At 39.6% G+C, this 21,486-nt stretch overlaps 1 protein-coding gene across 1 annotated transcript in view; it reads right to left on the bottom strand.

The window, feature by feature from the left end:
- The window catches only part of P4HTM (prolyl 4-hydroxylase, transmembrane), an 84,967-nt gene that overhangs the window by 14,100 nt on the left and 49,381 nt on the right, over positions 1-21,486 (bottom strand). The window contains exons 5-8 of the mRNA XM_053689366.1: positions 21,043-21,205; positions 8,910-9,095; positions 7,296-7,386; positions 1,144-1,267 (exon numbers count right to left, since the gene is read on the bottom strand). Of these exons, the coding sequence (XP_053545341.1) occupies positions 1,144-1,267; positions 7,296-7,386; positions 8,910-9,095; positions 21,043-21,205 (564 nt within the window). The remainder of the gene's footprint in view (positions 1-1,143; positions 1,268-7,295; positions 7,387-8,909; positions 9,096-21,042; positions 21,206-21,486) is intronic.

Genomic DNA, 21,486 nt, shown 5'->3' with positions numbered 1-21,486 from the left:
GGCAAACCTGCTGCCATATAGTGGTCCAGACAGGTGCATGCTCCTGAGCCTACCTACAAAGGATACCAATAGAACAAAGTAAGGGCTAGATTATGAGTGGAGCGCACAATTGCGTTAAGGTGAGAGCAATATTTGTGCTCCACTCAGTAATACCAGTGCACAAATTCGCATTGCCTGGATCCTTGCGCTCACGAGAGCTCGCTTACATAGGCTCCAATGAAAGCCTTGTTCTCATGCCGTGAGACACAGCAAACCACCTAGCGCAGCACAGGGGGTAATTCGAACAGCGTTGGGCAGCAATAAATAAATTTATACGTATATATAAATATATACATATAAATGTAGGTGTTTATATGTTTATATACACATATTAACACATAAATATATATGTATATAATCATATACATATATATTTACAGTAAAAACACAGTTCCCCATTCACCTCTATATAAAAGCACTTTCAGTGCTGTTTTTTTTTTCTAACACCCCACATCCCCTCACTTTAACCCTTTATAACTGCTTTGTGCACTTTAAAAAAAAAATAAAAAAAAAATGCTTGTATTTTTTATTTATTTAAAGGAACCGTCCACTTTATTTGGGGGGGCAAATGGGGCAACTTTTTATCATTAACCAGAGGTCTGACCTCTGTTTAATTGTGATTAGCGCAAAGTTTGTGAAAACATTAACCAGCCACTTGTAATGGCTGGTTATTTAACATGCGCCCGCAAATGGGCAAATTTGCCCCTTTAAGGGGTGCACATTAAAATAGCGCTCCGCTTGTAATCTAGCCCTAAATTTGATATAAGTAAATTGGATTTTTTTTATTATTTTACACTTCACCTGAATCATTAAAACAAAGTGGGAATTTCAGGTCCCTTTATTGTCCCTTCCGAATTACAAAAAGATACGAGCACGAGAGGATGTTTTTAACCAATTCCCCACCGCTGACCTAGGGAACAGGCAGACACAGTTAGAACAAACGTATATTGGCCAACAAGGATTGTTAAGAGCTGGGGAAAAATCCAAAAAGTAAAAGAAGACAAATTGTATAGACTGTAATTCCCTGGCAGCCATTTGTCACACCCTGGGCTGCACATACAGACATTACTCATTAGTTACGGGTCATGCTGGTCTGTGCACTACCTTTGCCATTGGACAAATAGTTGTACCAGAAGATAGCGGTCCCCTGCTGGGGCTTGATCCTCAGGTTTCCCTTGTCGCAATTCTTCCTTGTGTCTCTTAGGTCAACATCATTCTGGATTAGAGACTGCAGTAAAAATATATAAACGTTATAAAACACAGGGCCAGCCAGTGTATCAAAGCCTATGGTCTACGGATCATAAACATCACATTTGATCTTTAGACTTATCTTATGTTTAACACAAAGCGATTATGTAAAATATGGATTATCGGGTATTTTATTTATATATATATATATATATATATATATATATATATATATATATATATATATATATATATATACAGTTGTGCTCATAAGTTTACATACCCTGGCAGAATTTATGATTTCTTGGCCATTTTTCAGAGAATATGGATGATAACACAAAAACTTTTCTTTCACTCATGGTTAGTGTTTGGCTGAAGCCATTTATTATCAATCAACTGTTTTTAATTCATAATTACAACAGAAACTACCAAAATGACCCTGATCAAAAGTTTACATACCCTGGTGATTTTGGCCTGATAACATGCACACAAGTTGACACAAAGGGGTTTGAATGGCTATTGAAGGTAACCATCCTCACCTGTGATCTGTTTGCTTGTAATTACTATTTGTGTATAAAAGGTCAATGAGTTTCTGGACTCCTGACAGACCCTTGCATCTTTCACCCAGTGCTGCACTGACGTTTCTGGATTCTGAGTCATGGGGAAAGAAAAATAATTGTCAAAGGATCTGTGGGAAAAAGGTAGTTGAACTTTATAAAACAGGAAAGGGATATAAAAAGATATCCAAGGAATTGAGACTTCAAATCAGCAGTGTTAAAACTCTAATCAAGAAGTGGAAAATGAGCCGTTCTGTTTGATAACATACTGCATTCATCCTGCCATCAATTCTGAACAAATTTGCTGTGCTTTTGTAGCTCACACATCCCCAAAACATCAGCGATCCACTCTGTGTTTCACAGTAGGAATTGTGTACCTTTCATCATAGACCTTGTTGACTCCTGAAATTTTAATTGGTCTACCTGATCGTGGTTTGGTTCCAACAGAACCCCTCATTTTCCACTTCTTTATTAGCGTTTGAACACTGCTGATTTGTATTCTCAATTCCTTGGATATCTTTTTTTTATCCCTTTCCTGTTTTATACAGGTCAACTACCTTTTCCCGCAGATCCTTTGACAATTCTTTTGCTTTCCCCATGACTCAGAATCCAGAATCGTCAGTGCAGCACTGGATGAAAGCTGCAAGGGTCTGTCAGGAGTCCAGAAACTTATTGACCTTTTATACACACACACTAATTACAAGCAAACAGATCACAGGTGAGGATGGTTACCTTTAACAGCCATTCAAACCCCTTTGTGTCAACTTGTGTGCATGTTATCAGGCCAAAATCACCAGGGTATGTAAACTTTTTATCAGGGTCAATTGGGTAGTTTCTGTTGTCATTATGATTTAAAAAGAGTAAACACAGTTGAGTAATAATAAATGGCTTCAGCCAAACACTAACCATGAGTGAAAGAAAATTTTTTGTGTTATCATTTATATTCTCTGAAAAATGGCCAAGAAATCATAAATTATGCCAGGGTATGTAAACTTATGAGCACAACTGTATATATATATATATATATATATATATATACATACACGTAATATATACTGTATATATATATATATATATATATACATACAAACACATATTAACACAGATACACTCTCAAATACTGTATATACATATTTTCACATTTACACAAACACACACACACACACACACACACACATATATATATATATATCTATATATATCTATATATCAGTGGCGTATTTAGGGTTTGTGCTGCCCTAGGCACTCAAAATTCTGCTGCCCCCCCAAGGTTTTAGGCCTTTTTTTCCCTTAATATGTTTTGGGTTAGTGTGTAAAATGTTTTTTTTTCTTTTTTATAACAATTCAAAAGAAAATGGGCTAGAAAAACACTTGCATCTCATTACATTTTCTCCCTGAGATAAGGGAGAGAAAAGAAGGGAAGGGAAGAAAAGGGAGGGAAAGGAAAGAAGGAAGGGATGGAGAGAGAAAAGACAAAAGTGGGGAGGGAGAGGAGAAAAGGGGAGGGGAAGAATGGACAGAAAAAAAGGAGTGAAAGAAGGGAGCAAGGGAGGAAGTTGAGAGAAAGAAGGGAAGGAGGGAAAGAAGGGAGGGAGTTGAGGGAGGGAGCGAGTGAGTTGAGGGAGGAAGGGAGTTGAGGGAGGGAGGGAGAAAAGGAAAGAAGGGAGGGAGTGAATTGAGAGAGGGAGTTGAAAGAGGAAGGGAGGGAGAAAGGGAAAGAAGGGAGAGAGGAAGGGAAGGAAAGAAGAATACACTTTGAAACAATCACTGCCGTTCACATGCAACAACATACAATAATTACCATCATTCAAGTAATGAAACTTTTTAAGTGTCCATTTACTATTTACTCCGTGGGTTCATGGATGCAGAGAAAGCTAGCTATTAGTAGCTAACATAAATTCGCTGAGAGTTGATTAGACATCACAAGCTGATCTAAGCAGTACACAGATGCATCCAATCTGTTAGTTACTAAGACCTGCAATAAGCACTGCACTCGCAGACCCACCACAGCTGACAAGGGGAGGCAGCATATCGGCACAAGGTCTTCTCCTCCAGGCTCACCTTGTAAGCATATCCCCGGGCAAGTTTCTCACCAAGAACGCTTCCACTGCAAAAATGCTGGCGTCTCTAAATGAAGCAACAGTTTAAAGGAGCATTGCCTGTGAACAGCGACCTTAATCAGCGCACGTGCCTTGTCTTCTCTGTAAAAGCCTGCACTTTATCACTCCCTGCACTGTGTGCTGGCTTTTAGATTGAGGATAGGGCAGATGTTCTGCCTCTCCCAAATCTGCTGCCCTAGGCACCGGCCTTGTTGGCCTAGGCCTTAATACGCCCCTGCTCTGACGTCCTTTCGGCCTATTCTTCTTGTCTTGTGGCAGAAAGGATCCTTTACTGCCAGTGATATCGGAAATAATTTCTGCCAAACCCAGCCCAAACAAGGTCTTACCCTTGTAAGGAATCGCCAAAAGTTTAGACTTAGAGGAAACATCCGCTGACCAAGACTTCAGCCATAACGCTCTGCACGCCAAGATCGCAAAACCAGATATTTTTGTTTCCAACTTGATGACCTGCAAAGAGGCATCAGTAATAAAGGAATTGGCTAACTTAAGAGCCTTGATCCTATCTTGAATCTCCTCCAAAGGAGTCTCTGCTTCAAGAGACTAAGACAAAGCGTCAAACCAATAGGCCACCGCACTTGTCACGGTAGCAATACACACCGCCGGTAGCCATTGGAGACCCTGATGAATATACATCTTTATTAAGTAAGCCTCCAGCTTCTTATCCATAGGGTCCTTGAACGAGCAACTATTCTCAATGGGAATAGTAGTTCTATTAGCCAAGGTAGAAATTGCCCCTTCCAACTTGGGCACCGTCTGCCATGACACCTTAATGGAGTCAGCCACTGGGAACATCTTTCTGAAAATCGGAGACGGGGAAAAAGGAATTTCAGGTCTCTACCATTCCCGGGCAATGATCTCCATAGCACGGTCTGGCACAGGAAACACCTCCACATAGGAGGGAACATCAAAATATCTATTTAATTTTCTAGATTTTTTAGGGTTGACAACGACAGGAGTGTCGGAGTCGTCCAAGGTAGCCAAAACCTCCTTTAACAAAACACAAAGGTGTTCAAGCTTAAATCTGAAGGAAACAACTTCAGCATCAGAAGAAGGAATAATACTATCCAAATCTGAGATTTCGCCCTCAGAAGCTACCGAAGTATCTTCCTCTTCAGACTTATGAGAAAGCACAACTAGGTTAGCCTGGACGGGATCAGAAACCTTACTTTCTGATTCTCTCATTTTTCTCTTGCGTCTCCCCTGAAGCAGAGGAATGGCAGCCAACGCCTCAGATACCACAGAGGATACCTGGGCCGCAATTTCGGCATGCAAACACACTTCTTCAGGAGATTGTGAGGAACCGCAGGGCACTGAATGTGTTAAGGCTTGGGACACTTGAGGAGAAAGCTGCAGCATTGCCTGAGCAGCATCAACCTGAGAGAGTGGTGGCTCAGTAACAAAAAGTCTATCTTTTTACCTTAAAGTTCTCTGAGCACAATCAGAACAAAAAGGCAATGGGGGTTCAACTTGGTTATCTAAACAATTCTTGCATTCAGCAGGCATCACAGACTCTTGGTCCATCTTGCAATAAACAGAAGAAACCAAAAAAAAAAAAGAAATTTCTATTTTTTATATTAATACTGTCCCTTTAAGAGAATTCGTTCCCAACAGAAAAAATGGCAGCTAAAATAATGTTCAATAGACCCTTAAATCAAGCTCAAATCTTAGAGCTAAGCAACAGCTTGTCAAATAAATGAGGCTTAGGGTATCTTTATTTTAACACAGGCTACTCTACACCTCAGCGTATCACTGAGGTGCCTACCTGCTCCCTCTGCAATCCGAAAGCGTATCTGCTGAAACCCCGTAGTTTTGTAGAGATTTTCTAACAGCTCCGATATGCTTCTCAATACTAGAGAAGCTAGTTGCAGTACGTTCACTTCCGCTATCAGCTACGTCGCTCTAAAGAAAGCGTGTGCTGAGCGGGAAGATTTTGCTGCCTCAGAAAGACTCGCCTCCCTCGGATTAACAGAGGCACTCCGGCGGTCATAATAAACTATTTGCAATATGGTTGTGCCTTGTAAAAGAAATTAGTCTCTAAACTGAGACGTTTCCACCCCAAACAAAAACGTATCAATCCTACTGAGCCACTAATAAAGCACTCTCAAGCCCCAGTGCCTGCTCCCTGCCCCAATATTCCTGGTAGCATAATACAGGAATAACAGTCCCAAATAACGTGCAGTTACCTGATTTAGTGAGAAACTTCTGTTTTCCTCTATAAAACAAACAAAATGGCACTTACCTGCATCTCTGGCTGTCCGGCAGGAGGACATTTTACCCGGTATGAGAGGAAGCCACTCCTCACAGAGACCTGTGAACACAAGAGAGAACAGAGTAAACCTACTCTGGCTGTCTAAGTAAGGGCAGCAACCTGTTAGGAAAACACAGTGAGGCCCACCCCACAAGTTCCTAACTGCTTGAAAGCTACCACAGCCCTACTGAAGAGACTAACGTTAAGTACAGCTAGACCCAGATTTGTTAGGAAAGATCAGAGCAAGCCTGCTCTGGCTTTAAAGTAGTAAAATCTTGAATGTAGAAGAATCATCAACAGACACCTAACTTCAACTCCTCCTTGCTCTGAAGGCAAAGAGAATGACAGGGGATTGTGGGAAGGGGAGGGATACTTAACAGCCTTGCTGTAGCTGCTCTTTGCCTCCTCCTGCTGGAGTGATATTCCAAACAGTGATTGAGGACTCTGTGGACTCACCATATCTTAGGAAATATATATATACACACACACACACTGATACACTCTCAAATACACACACACATATACATATATACTGTATATATATATATATATATATATATATATATATACACACACAAACTGATACACTCTCACATATACACACACACCTATATATATATATATATATATATATATATATATACTGTATATAAAAATACACACAGATACAATCTCACAATATATACATATACACAAATACATACTTACACATATACATATACAAATAGATATATACATACACACACTCACATATATTTATATTGACATTTCATCTTTATCGTCTCAACCTTTTTAAGAGATACAGCTTTCTGTACTTCTTGCTTTATCAAACATTCTTATTGTAAATCTTTTGTTATTAGTTGTTTTCTCCCCATACTATATGCTCAGATGATAGATTTGCATAATTATCTCTGGAGCTGGGGCACATTTTAGTCTCAGCCAACTAGTCTGTGCCTAGAGCAGCAGATTCAGCAGGGCAGTTCCGTGGTATAATGTGTTCCCTCTCCTATGTCAATTGTGTTACAATGGTGCCTGTTTTTCCTAGGGGGCAGTGTGAGTCCTCCATATGTCCCCAGCCTCTGGGGGTGAAATGTATAAGGCTAATATGGCCTAGTTGGGGGATAGCAGATGAATCTAACTCACCATCTCCTCGTATGTTCTGTTGTCAGCTACTGGAAAAGTGGTCTCTCCGCCCGCGGTGACATTATTCAGGTAAAACAGCACAGTTACATACCTGCAAGTAACATCAGCTTGTTAGTGTCATCTTCATGAGTAAGGGTTCAGCTTTAACATACTACAAGCAATGTATTAATTATCATGAGTAAGGTGTTAAGCTTTAACATACTACAAGCAATTTATTAATCTTCATGAGTAAGGGGTTAAGCTTTAACATACTACAAGCAATTTATTAATCTTCATGGGTAAGGGGTTAAGCTTTAACATACTACAAGCAATTTATTAATCTTCATGAGTAAGGGGTTAAGCTTTAACATACAACAATCAATTTATTAATCTTCATGGGTAAGGGGTTAAGCTTTAACATACCACAAGCAATTTATTAATCTTCCTGGGTAAGGGGTTAAGCTTTAACATACCACAAGCAATTTATTAATCTTCATGGGTAAGGGGTTACGCTTTAACATACTACAAGCAATTTATTAATCTTCATGAGTAAGGGGTTAAGCTTTAACATACTACAAGCAATTTATTAATCTTCATGAGTAAGGGGTTAAGCTTTAACATACCACAAGCAATTTATTAATCTTCATGGGTAAGGGGTTAAGCTTTAACATACCACAAGCAATTTATTAATCTTCATGAGTAAGGGGTTAAGCTTTAACATACTACAAGCAATTTATTAATCTTTATGAGTAAGGGGTTAAGCTTTAACATACCACAAGTAATTTATTAATCTTCATGAGTAAGGGGTTAAGCTTTAACATACAACATGCAATTTTTTAATCTTCATGGGTAAGGGGTTAAGCTTTAACATACCACAAGCAATTTATTAATCTTCATGGGTAAGGGGTTAAGCTTTAACATACCACAAGCAATTTATTAATCTTCATGAGTAAGGGGTTAAGCTTTAACATACCACAAGCAATTTAATAATCTTCATGGGTAAGGGGTTAAGCTTTAACATACCACAAGCAATTTATTAATCTTCATGGGTAAGGGGTTCAGCTTTAACATACCACAAGCAATTTATTAATCTTTATGAGTAAGGGGTTAAGCTTTAACATACCACAATCAATTTATTAATCTTCATGGGTAAGGGGTTAAGCTTTCACATACTACAAGCAATTTATTAATCTTCATGGGTAAGGGGTTAAGCTTTAACATACCACAAGCAATTTATTAATCTTCATGGGTAAGGGGTTAAGCTTTAACATACAACAAGCAATTTATTAATCTTCATGGGTAAGGGGTTAAGCTTTAACATACCACAAGCAATTTATTAATCTTTATGAGTAAGGGGTTAAGCTTTAACATACCACAAGCAATTTATTAATCTTTATGAGTAAGGGGTTAAGCTTTAACATACCACAAGCAATGTATTAATCTTGCCACTCATGGCCATAATTCCGTGTGGTACCCACTGTGAGCTGTGACATCTCTGGGTACCTCTACACCCAGCTGGGAATCACTAGCTCATCTAAATCTCACTTTCCTTTTTTTACTGAAGTGAACAAGTGTCATGGTGTTTTATGAAGATGTGGTGTATATATTAGCAGAGGATATAAGCAGTTCTCTCACCGACAGGAGGTCTCGAAAGCAGCAGTTTCATTAGTTGTGAGCTTTGTGTGCACGCACGCCGTCTCTGGGAACACTGGGCCGCTGTCCATGTGGGCATGATAATGGCCGCCTGTATTGTAGCGCACCACCTGCAGCGGCTCACTGTTTTCCACCACATCAGGGGGCAGATGTGTTAACTTGATAACTCTAAAAAGGAAAAAGACAGTCACATTAAGTGATGCTGATGATACTTTAAATCCAGCTGTAAATCTATCCGCACCTTTTATTATACGGCTTTAAATAGTCATAGCTCAGTTCTAGCAACAGACATTTGTGTGCAATATGTAGTACAGGAATAAGAAACAATTTGCTATCATAGCCGCTGAGGTCGTCTTTAAAGGGATGTCAAACAGTAAATAAACGCTAGACATAATGATGTATTCAAAGCAAAGATTAGCTTTAGAATAATATGTAGATTTATTTCTACAATTATAGTAGTAAAGGTTTAGTGTCTATAAATTACAGTTTCTATAGTTTCTATAAAATAATGGGCACCATCATTTTTTTAACTACTTTTCTATTTATCTCTGTGCAAAAAAAAGCTGCGTGGAATCCCTTTTTGGACAGTCTCTTTTACTACCTGTTTTATATCTGTAACTGTCTGGGGAAACAGATAAGAGGCAACTTAAAAACAAACATGGCGGCACCCATCATTACTTTATAGAAACTCAGTGCAATTTAGAAAACCAACACATTTCAGTTAAAGGACCACTTAATGCAGTAGAATTAAATAATTAACAAGTGCGTAATAAAAAGACAATGATTTAACACCTACTTTAAATTTCAAATAAGCAGTAGATTTTTTCTGACATTTATTTTTCTCAAATTTTCCGGCCCCCTGTATCATGTGACAGACATCAGCCAATACCAGACTAGTATAGTATACCCTGTGAGCTGGTGCACACGCTCAGTAGGATCTTGTTCCCCAGAAAGTGTGAATATAAAAAGACTGTGCAAAATTTGATAATGGATGTAAATTGGAGAGTGTCTTAAAACTGCTGCTCTATCTGAAACATAAAAGTTTATTTTGACTTGAGTGTCCCTTTAAATTACAAGAAAAGGGAACAAAATAAAAAATGAAAGTACATTGCAATGTTTTTTTTAACTATACATAATTAAGCAATTTATATTACAATTTCATACTGTTTAATATCCCTTTAAGGTACATGGCTTTACTCAGTGGTGTAACCTGATACACAGCTCCCCCTGCTGGGGAGCTCGTTTGTTTACACGCTCAGGCGCACAGGGAAAGATAAGTACCGGGTTGTCGTATAACACCCTTCTCTGCAAGCTATAGTTTAGGGTAACGTTTTGCACAGTACAAATCAGATCTCTATCTGATAACAGAATAAAGAAATGATTTGAGGTGTGAGCTTCTATTTAAATATGTGATTAGTTCATAAACCAGCAATGGAATTCTTGTCATTAACTGGTACATTTAAATTCCACAGTGCTAAACAAGGGTGTACTATAACTTCACACTGCAATAGTACACAAGACAATGGCACAAAGCTTGTATACAAGACAATAATATTACAGTCTGGGTCTAAAGAGTTTAAAATAGTTTACAATGCAGGAATAATTTAGGGAAAATGGATGTCAGTTACAAATGTTGTGATGCACTTTTGTAGTTGACTACATCTGTGTCAGACATTTATTTTATTCCTTTAGCATCTGTTTCTAACACCTCTGCTGTGACACAGTTCCCTGATTCTATCACTCTTTGTAAGAAGACACAGTAAATATATATATATATATATATATATATATATATATATATATATATATACAGACACGCGTGCACACACATAAATATATATATATATATAAATATATATATAAACACACACATACCTATATACAAACACACATTTTTTATATATATATATATATATATATATATATATATATATATATATATATATATATATACACACACACACACACATATATATATATATATATATATATATATATATATATATATTTGAAACAGCAGATGTTCCAGCACTCCGACTTTGGTAAATAGTTCTGAACCTGGGTGCAATCCTCAAAAAATATGTAGAACAAAATTCAGAAATGAAGGGCACTCTCAGGGTTTGTGATAATTGCGTGTCAGCAAAAGATTTTCATTTATTGTTCATAGTAACAACATTTGTTGGTCGACGTTTCGGCTTTTGCAGAAGCCTTCGTCAAGAGAAGTCAAAACTCATAACGGCAATCAGCCGTGCTCACCAATCCGGGAAAATACTATTTTCCCGGATTGGATTTATGAGCACGGCTGATTGCCGTGAAAGCCTTAAACAACCAAGGCCCACAGTACCTGAAAGAGCTCCTGACACCCTACATCCCATCCCGTTCACTTAGGTCAGCCAACACATCCCTCCTCTCAGTGCCAAGAATAAGGACAAACTCAGGCTCCAGAGCATTCTGCCACGCTGCCCCTACTTTCTGGAACTCTTTACCGTGCGTAATCAGAGAGGCACCGTCCTTACAGACTTTTTAAAAAAAGCTAAAGACCCACCTCTTCCATCAGGCATTCAGTCCGCCTATCTGACCTTCAGAAACTCCTAACTTTTATGTCTTATGTTGGTACAGTATATTTGTAAAGTGCTTTGAGTCTCACAGGGAGAAAAGCGCTATATAAATCGCAAATTATTATTATTATTATTATTATTTTGCTGACACGCAATTATCACAAACCCTGAGAGTGCCCTTCATTTCTGAATTTTGTTATATATATATAAAACACACAGAGAAAACCCAGCACTCACTTACAAGCTCTCAGCTAAGATTTAAAAGCAAAAATGGAAAGGTTAGTCACCGCATCTGGCCAAATGGGACAAGCTCAGGTACCACGTCAAGGTCCTCTCCAATACCTGAGACCCTAAAACAGCCACACAATGCAAGCTTTCAAATCCAAACAAACTTAAAACAAGGGAAGGGTGCACAGGAATATGTAACCACCCTAGACATATACAAAACACGGAAGGGAACTGCACTCTCATACCGGACCGGGTACACATCCCATGACCCTGCAACATGCTCAGCCCTGGGTGCCACTGGCACTCACAGGAAGCTGTGCTGTCCCCAGAGCCACAAGCAGTTAACCCCAGACAGGTCTGGGTGCAAGAACCATAGGGAAAATTACAAAACAAATTAATACAACACACAGAGAAAACCCAGCACTCACTTACAAGCTCTCAGCTAAGATTTAAAAGCAAAAATGGAAAGGTTAGTCACCGCATCTGGCCAAATGGGACAAGCTCAGGTACCACGTCAAGGTCCTCTCCAATACCTGAGACCCTAAAACAGCCACACAATGCAAGCTTTCAAATCCAAACAAACTGAAAACAAGGGAAGGGTGCACAGGAATATGTAACCACCCTAGACATATACAAAACACGGAAGGGAACTGCACTCTCATACCGGACCGGGTACACATCCCATGACCCTGCAACATGCTCAGCCCTGGGTACCACTGGCACTCACAGGAAGCTGTGCTGTCCCCAGAGCCACAAGCAGTTAACCCCAGACAGGTCTAGGTGCAAGAACCATAGAGAAAATTACAAAACAAATTAATACAACACACAGAGATAACCCAGCACTTACTTACAAGCTCTCAGCTAAGATTTAAAAGCAAAAATGGAAAGGTTAGTCACCGCATCTGGCCAAATGGGACAAGCTCAGGTACCACGTCAAGGTCCTCTCCAATACCTGAGACCCTAAAACAGCCACACAATGCAGCCTTCCGTGTTTTGTAAAAAGCACACTGGTCTAAAAGAGGCTGCTTCCGGGTGGTAAATCGCCATAGAACAAGCCACTGAGCTGTTGTTCGTTCCTGGTAAAGCGCTTCTCTCTCTGTATGCAAATTATTATGACCCTGGGGAAGTCTCCCTATGGGTGATGGGGGAAACCAGACGTGGACTCCTTGCCCAGTGTGCTTAGAGGAATGTGGCTGCACCTCACTGACGAGGCCCATAGGAGGCCGAAACGATCGTCTGGGGTTGTCATGTTCCTTGTTCAGAGGAGAATTGCCTGGTATTTCGGGGCTGGACTGACCTTACTTGGCGGGATCAGACTGATATACTTCAGGAAAGTTTTCTTCTGTGAAAAGCACACTGGTCTAAAAGAGGCTGCTTCCGGGTGGTAAATCGCCATAGAACAAGCCACTGAGCTGTTGTTCGTTCCTGGTAAAGCGCTTCTCTCTCTGTATGCAAATTATTATGACCCTGGGGAAGTCTCCCTATGGGTGATGGGGGAAACCAGACGTGGACTCCTTGCCCAGTGTGCTTAGAGGAATGTGGCTGCACCTCACTGACGAGGCCCATAGAAGGCCGAAACGATCGTCTGGGGTTGTCATGTTCCTTGTTCAGAGGAGAATTGCCTGGTATTTCGGGGCTGGACTGACCTTACTTGGCGGGATCAGACTGATATACTTCAGGAAAGTTTTCTTCTGTGAAAAGCACACTGGTCTAAAAGAGGCTGCTTCCGGGTGGTAAATCGCCATAGAACAAGCCACTGAGCTGTTGTTCGTTCCTGGTAAAGCGCTTCTCTCTCTGTATGCAAATTATTATGACCCTGGGGAAGTCTCCCTATGGGTGATGGGGGAAACCAGACGTGGACTCCTTGCCCAGTGTGCTTAGAGGAATGTGGCTGCACCTCACTGACGAGGCCCATAGGAGGCCGAAACGATCGTCTGGGGTTGTCATGTTCCTTGTTCAGAGGAGAATTGCCTGGTATTTCGGGGCTGGACTGACCTTACTTGGCGGGATCAGACTGATATACTTCAGGAAAGTTTTCTTCTGTGAAAAGCACACTGGTCTAAAAGAGGCTGCTTCCGGGTGGTAAATCGCCATAGAACAAGCCACTGAGCTGTTGTTCGTTCCTGGTAAAGCGCTTCTCTCTCTGTATGCAAATTATTATGACCCTGGGGAAGTCTCCCTATGGGTGATGGGGGAAACCAGACGTGGACTCCTTGCCCAGTGTGCTTAGAGGAATGTGGCTGCACCTCACTGACGAGGCCCATAGGAGGCCGAAACGATCGTCTGGGGTTGTCATGTTCCTTGTTCAGAGGAGAATTGCCTGGTATTTCGGGGCTGGACTGACCTTACTTGGCGGGATCAGACTGATATACTTCAGGAAAGTTTTCTTCTGTGAAAAGCACACTGGTCTAAAAGAGGCTGCTTCCGGGTGGTAAATCGCCATAGAACAAGCCACTGAGCTGTTGTTCGTTCCTGGTAAAGCGCTTCTCTCTCTGTATGTATATATATATATATATATATATATATAGATATATATATATATATGGTACAACAAGAGGTCAAAAAGTGGACATTAAATAGCGCTGGTTGCTCAGAGCTGGTATATATGGTATAAGGTGGAAAACTGGATGTCAGAATATCAACCACAATAAAAACAAAATTTATGCTTACCTGATACATTTATTTCTCTTGTGGTGTATCCAGTCCACGGATTCATCCATTACTTGTGGGATATTCTCCTTTCCAACAGGAAGCTGCAAGAGGATCACCAACAGCAGAGCTGTCTATATAGCTCCTCCCCTAACTGCCACCTCCCAGTCATTCGACCGAAGACAAGCAAGAGAAAGATGAAACTATAGGGTGCAGTGGTGACTGTAGTTTAAAAATTAAAAAACACCTGCCTTAAAATGACAGGGCGGGCCACAAGAGAAATAAATTTATCAGGTAAGCATAAATTTTGTTTTCTCTTGTAAGGTGTATCCAGTCCACGGATTCATCCATTACTTGTGGGATACCAATACCAAAGCTATAGGACACGGATGAAGGGAGGGACAAGGCAGGCGCTTAAACGGAAGGCACCACTGCCTGTAAAACCTTTCTCCCAAAAATAGCCTCCGAAGAAGCAAAAGTATCAAATTTGTAGAATTTAGAAAAAGTATGAAGCGAAGACCATGTCGCCGCCTTACAAATCTGTTCCACAGAAGCCTCATTTTTAAAAGCCCATGTGGAAGCCACCGCTCTAGTGGAATGAGCTGTAATTCTTTCAGGAGGCTGCTGGCCAGCAGTCTCATAAGCTAAGCGGATTATACTTCTTAACCAAAAAGAAAGAGAAGTTGCTGAAGCCTTTTGGCCTCTCCTCTGTCCAGAGTAGACAACAAACAATGCAGATGTTTGACGAAAATCTTTAGTAGCTTGAAAATAAAACTTTGAAGCACGAACCACGTCAAGATTGTGTAATAGACGTTCCTTCTTTGAAGAAGGATTAGGACACAGTGACGGAACAACAATCTCCTGATTGATATTCTTATTAGATACCACCTTAGGAAGAAACCCAGGTTTGGTACGCAAAACTACCTTATCTGCATGGAAGATCAGATAAGGGGAATCAGACTGCAAGGCAGATAACTCTGAAACTCTTCGAGCCGAAGAGATAGCTACCAAAAACAAAACTTTCCAAGATAAAAGCTTGATATCTATGGAATGCAGAGGTTCAAACGGAACCCCTTGAAGAACTTTAAGAACTAAATTTAAACTCCATGGCGGAGCAACAGGTTTAAACACAGGCTTGATTCTAACTGAAGCCTGAAAAAATGCCCAATGTCCATGATGGAAAGGATGACATGTCCACCAGATCTGCATACCAAGTCCTGCGTGGCCACGCAGGAGCTATCAAAATCACTGAAGCTCTCTCCTGCTTGATCTTAGCAATCAGCCGAGGGAGCAGAGGAAACGGTGGAAACACATAAGCCAGGCTGAAGGACCAGGGCGCTGCTAGAGCATCTATCAGCGCTGCCTGGGGATCCCTTGACCTGGACCCGTAACAAGGAAGTTTGGCGTTCTGTCGAGACGCCATGAGATCCAGTTCTGGTTTGCCCCATAGTTGAATCAGCTGGGCAAATACCTCCGGATGGAGCTCCCACTCCTCCGTATGAAAAGTCTGCCGACTTAGAAAATCCGCCTCCCAGTTCTCTACTCCTGGGATATGGATAGCTGAGAGATGGCAAGAGTGAATCTCTGCCCATAGAATTATCTTTGAAAACTCCAACATTGCCAGGGGGCTCCTTGTTCCCCCCTGATGGTTGATATAGGCTACAGTCGTGATGTTGTCCGACTGAAATCTGATGAACCTGACCGCAGCTAGCTGAGGCCAAGCCTGAAGAGCACTGAATATCGCTCTTAGTTCCAGAATATTTATCGGAAGGAGTGTCTCCTCCTGAGTCCACGAGCCCTGAGCCTTCAGGGAGTTCCAGAATGCACCCCAGCCCAGAAGGCTGGCATCTGTCGTTACTATAGTTCAATCTGGCCTGCAGAAGCTCATCCCCTTGGACAGATGGACCTGAGATAGCCACCAGAGAAGAGAATCCCTGGTTTCTTGATCCAGATTTAGTAGAGGGGACAAATCTGTGTAATCCCCATTCCACTGACTGAGCATGCAAAGTTGCAGCGGTCTGAGATGTAGGCGGGCAAACGGTACTATGTCCATTGCCGCTACCATTAAAACCGATTACTTCCATACACTGAGCCACTGAAGGACAAGAAGTGGAATAAAGAACACGGCAAGAGTCTAGAAGTTTTGACAATCTGGCCTTCGTTAGGATCACAGAAACTGCAAAACAGTGAAAAAAACAGTAAATCTTACGAAATTATTACAGTGTGTATAATAGGCTGCAAGAGCATTGCACCCACTTTCAAATGGATGATTAACCCCTTAGTTTCAAAACCGGATCAAAAAAACGATATAAACGTTTTTAAACAGTCACAACAAACTGCCACAGCTCTACTGTGGCCCTACCTGCCCATACAACGACTTTGGAAGGCACAAAAACCCTTTAGAGAGGTCCTAAATGTTCAGGGGACTCCTTCAGGGAAGCTGGATGTCTCAAGCTGCAAAAACTAATGCGCAATTTAGGCGTGAAAATAGGCCCCTCCCAACCTGTACTCACAGTGAGAGGGCCTTAAAAAACTATCCCTAGGCAAAATCTAGCCAGCCATGTGGAAAAAACTGGGCCCCAGAATAAAGTTTTATCACCAATATGTAATAAACGTTTAAACACCTTCAAGAAAACGTGTTATTAAATCACTGTAATCAGGCTTACCTTAAATAAATTCGGTATTGTCAGCATTTTCTAGCTTATCATCTCTCTAGAAAAATTTAAAACTGCACATACCTCAGAGCAGGAGACCCTGCACGCCATTCCCCCAGCTGAAGTTACCTCTCTCTTCAGTTATGTGTGAGAACAGCAATGGATCTTAGTTACAACCTGCTAAGATCATCAAAAAACCACAGGCAGACTCTTCTTCAACTTTCTGCCTGAGGCTAAAATAGTACAACTCCGGTACCATTTGAAAATAACAAACTTTTGATTGAAGATAAACTACATTAATGCACCACATCTCTCTGGCTACTTCCCTTGTCGAGAGCTGCAAGAGAATGACTGGGAGGTGGCAGTTAGGGGAGGAGCTATATAGACAGCTCTGCTGTGGGTGATCCTCTTGCAGCTTCCTGTTGGGAAGGAGAATATCCCACAAGTAATGGATGAATCCGTGGACTGGATACACCTTACAAGAGAAATAATGATATATACGTTATTCATATGAATAGACACATAGAATTATTATGGTAAAAACAGATAGCACAGTGCATAAATATAGTGCATAGATATGTCCGATTGCTGCAACAGAATATTCCACAATTAGCGGTAAATCTATGTGAAGTGCAAACTTACAGGAACAAACCTCAATACTATGAGGTAAGTGATCCGCACAGTAGAGGATTCCTCTATAGCGGGTATAGCGCCTGAGCAAGACCGGAGCAGTGCACGCAGGCTGTGGGAGATCATATCATATTTCGGAGGAGCCATACTTCAAAAGGCTGCAGAAGTATCGATTACAAACCCACTGAAGTTTCTCTCACACCCCAAAGAGGAAAGCTGAATGCCATAAGAGGAATCCTCTACTGTGCGGATCACTTACCTCATAGGATTGAGGTTTGTTCCTGTAAGTTTGCACTTCACATAGATTTACCGCTAATTGTGGAATATTCTGTTGCAGCAATCGGACATATCTATGCACTATATTTATGCACTGTGCTATCTGCTTTTACCATAATAATTCTATGTGTCTATTCATATGAATAACGTATATATCATTATTTTATTGTGGTTGATATTCTGACATCCAGTTTTCCACCTTATACCATATATACCAGCTCTGAGCAACCAGCACTATTTTATGTCCACTTTTTGACCTCTTGTTGTACCATATTCTATTGGTGGGTGTTTTTTGAGGGAGAAGGGGAATCTCTGTTCCCTTTTCTTGTCTCGGGTTTCACCCTCCTTAAAGGGACAGCTGCTCATAGGTTGGTTTTTGTTTATTGGGATTCTCTGCCTCCTAGTCTATTTATACACGTATATTCTTATACGTATATATATATTTTCTGTTCACCTTTCTAGCGCCCTTTTCTATTTGCTTGCTTCCAGTACTATATATATATATATATATATATATATATATACACACACATATATATGTATATATATATATATATATATATATATACATACACACACATATATATACTGTATATTTATATACACACACACCTCTTGTATTTTATTCTAGGAAAACAACAGTTGTTTTTGGTTGGCTTTATGTAAAAAACACCTTTTTGTTTTTATATCTGCCATTGGCTCAATTAGTAGTTGTTCATAGTTTATAGAATTTAGGCGCTTTATCTGACATTAATTGAATGCATATTCATTTTCTTGCTCGCAGAATAATCTGAGCTTTTTTTTTAATTTCCCCCCACACCCAAATTAATCTTAACTTGCTAATCTTATTTTCCCCCACATAGTTTACATAATATCAGGGTCCAAAAACTGTCATTTCTTACACATTTTGGATTCTCTGAATTTCCATTTTCCAATAATCTTTGGGGTTAAATAATGATGTACAAGTGTATTATACACTTCTCTCGTGTTCATTAAAAGAGTAGATTTGAAGCTCCTTTCTATCGTTTATAAACATATTTTAACATTAAAGGTACAGTCTAAAATAAAATTGTTATTGTTTAAAAAGATAGCTAATGCCTTTACTACCCATTCCCCGGCTTTGCACAACCAACATTGTTATATTAATATATTTTATAACATTTAAACCTCTAAATTTCTACCTTTTTTCAAAGGCTCTATAGACAGCCTCTTAATCACATGCATTTTTATTTGCTTTTCACAACAGGAGACTGCTAGTTAATGTGGGCCATATAGATAACAATGTGTTCTCGCCTGAGAAGTTATTTAAAAGTTAGCACAACCCAGTACTAAATGCAAGTCAATAAATAATAAATAGTCACAGTCCTGTGATCAGGTGGCTGTCTGCAGAGGCTTAGATACAAGGTAATCACAGAGGTAAAAAGTATATTAATATAACTGTGTTGATTATGCAAAACTGGGGAATGGATAATAAACGGATTATCTATCTTTTTAACTATGAAAATTCTGGAGTACACTGTCCCTTTAAGATGTATAAAAATAATGAAATAAACTTCAGACTTGTATTACTATTGTATAGACAATTGATAAGGAGATTTGCTCGGCAACCACCAAAATATAAGTGAACCAGCTTGAAAGTCACAATATTAAAAAGCCAATGGGACGCCGTAAGGGTCTTATCAGCCATTGTGTGCGAAGTGCTGCTGGGATATTAATTAAGCTTAATTAACTACAAGCAAACATTAATCTGACACTATCTGTGTTTTCTGATTCTGTTTACATATAATTACACTGACCTTATCATCAGACCTGAATTGTCTATTTCCTAAACCAATTAACTCTGTAATAATTTAAGTAAATAAGCGCTCATCATCACATGCAGAGGTCACACCTGATGCACAGCTGGGGCCTAGGAAAGGTTTATTTCATAACAAAACACATTAACCCCCTGCTAAGCAAAGTGTTCCAGCTAATTCTGGCAGCAAGTGGTTAAATGTATGAAATCTACAGCATCATTTTTGTGACAATGATGCAATTGACAGGTCTATGTGACTGTAGATGAACAAGCCATGCAGATCCAATTGGAGTTAGTGTACTTTATGCACTAAGATCTATTCCACAAAAAATATACAACAAAGGGATTGTAAAGTCAATATTAAACTTTCATGATTTAGGTAGAACATACAATTTTAAACAACTTTCCAATTTAGTCCTAATATCTTATTTCCTTCATTCTCTTGGAATCCTTTGTTGAAAAGCATACCTAGATAGGCTCAAGAACAGCAATGCACTAAAGGGACCTAGCTACTGATTAGTAGCTGAACATATATGCCTCTTGCCATTGGCTCATCCCTTGTGTTCAGCTAGCTCCGAGTAATACATTGCTGCTCCTTCAACAAAGGATAACAAGAGAATGAAACAGATTTCATAATAAAAGTAAAAGTGGAAAGTTGTTAAAATTGTATTCTCTATCTGAATCATGAAAGAAAAAAATTGGGTTTCATGTCCCTTTAAGATATGCTATGATTGCTTCATAGAAATATATTCATGGGCCATAGAGAGCTTTTACTTTAGTAGCGCACTTCTAACTGTTCCTAGCTGGTCTCAGCAGGGGAGATAAGATGAATGCTTTTAAACCTTGTGAAACCTAGGTTACAAGATGGCGGCACTAATTATTACTTTATAGATACAAAAACTTTACACTTATTTCTTCAATATTTAAACAAATAATATAATAATAAAATAAAATATGCACATTACTGTCAGGCTAATCTTTGCCTTAAATACATCATTATATCTAGCATTTCATGTCCAGCAACATAAACGTTTTCTACATAAGAGAAATCAGACGGTTTGCCTAAGGACTGCAACTATACAGAATAACTAGAGCTTAGATATATTGTTCTAAAAACAGAATGCACAGATATGATTACTTGTGTAAAATGTGAAAGAATGCACATATACAGTATATATATAAATCCTACTATATATATATTTATTACTACACAAATCTCACTCTGATAAGAAAATCAAGAAAAGGTAGAAGAATGTATTTATTTAACTGTAGTTTCAGCGTCTGTAAGAATCTCTATGAATTAATGGCTCCTACTTTGCGTTTACCTTTGCCGTATGGAGCGCAGAACACTGTGAGCCCCCTCGCCTTGGTATAGCCATGTATGTTGACTATTTCGGACCAAATCATTCATGGTGACCTCCTGGCTTCCCAAATATTTATGAAAATCTCTGAGGTTTAATTTCTTGAACTCATCCAAACTTAAGACACCTATAAACAAAAGACGCACAAAAGCACAGATATTCAGTTATTGGCTCAATAAACCACATCATTGGGGGATATACGACTTTCACGGCAGGCACTCATAGAAACATAGATTTTGATGGTAAATAAGAAACAAAAGGCCCATATTACATGTTACTGTTTTCTTAGGATAGGTTTATGCATTTCCCAAACATTATATAGTTCTTTTACAGTACCTGTGTTTATCACCTCTACTGGAAGTTTATTCCATTAATCCACCACCCTGTCTGTAAAAAGCTGCGTACATC

The sequence above is a fragment of the Bombina bombina genome, chromosome 7 (assembly GCF_027579735.1).
Source record: "Bombina bombina isolate aBomBom1 chromosome 7, aBomBom1.pri, whole genome shotgun sequence".
NCBI lineage: Eukaryota > Metazoa > Chordata > Amphibia > Anura > Bombinatoridae > Bombina > Bombina bombina.
This window is presented reverse-complemented; position numbering and strand designations above follow the sequence as displayed.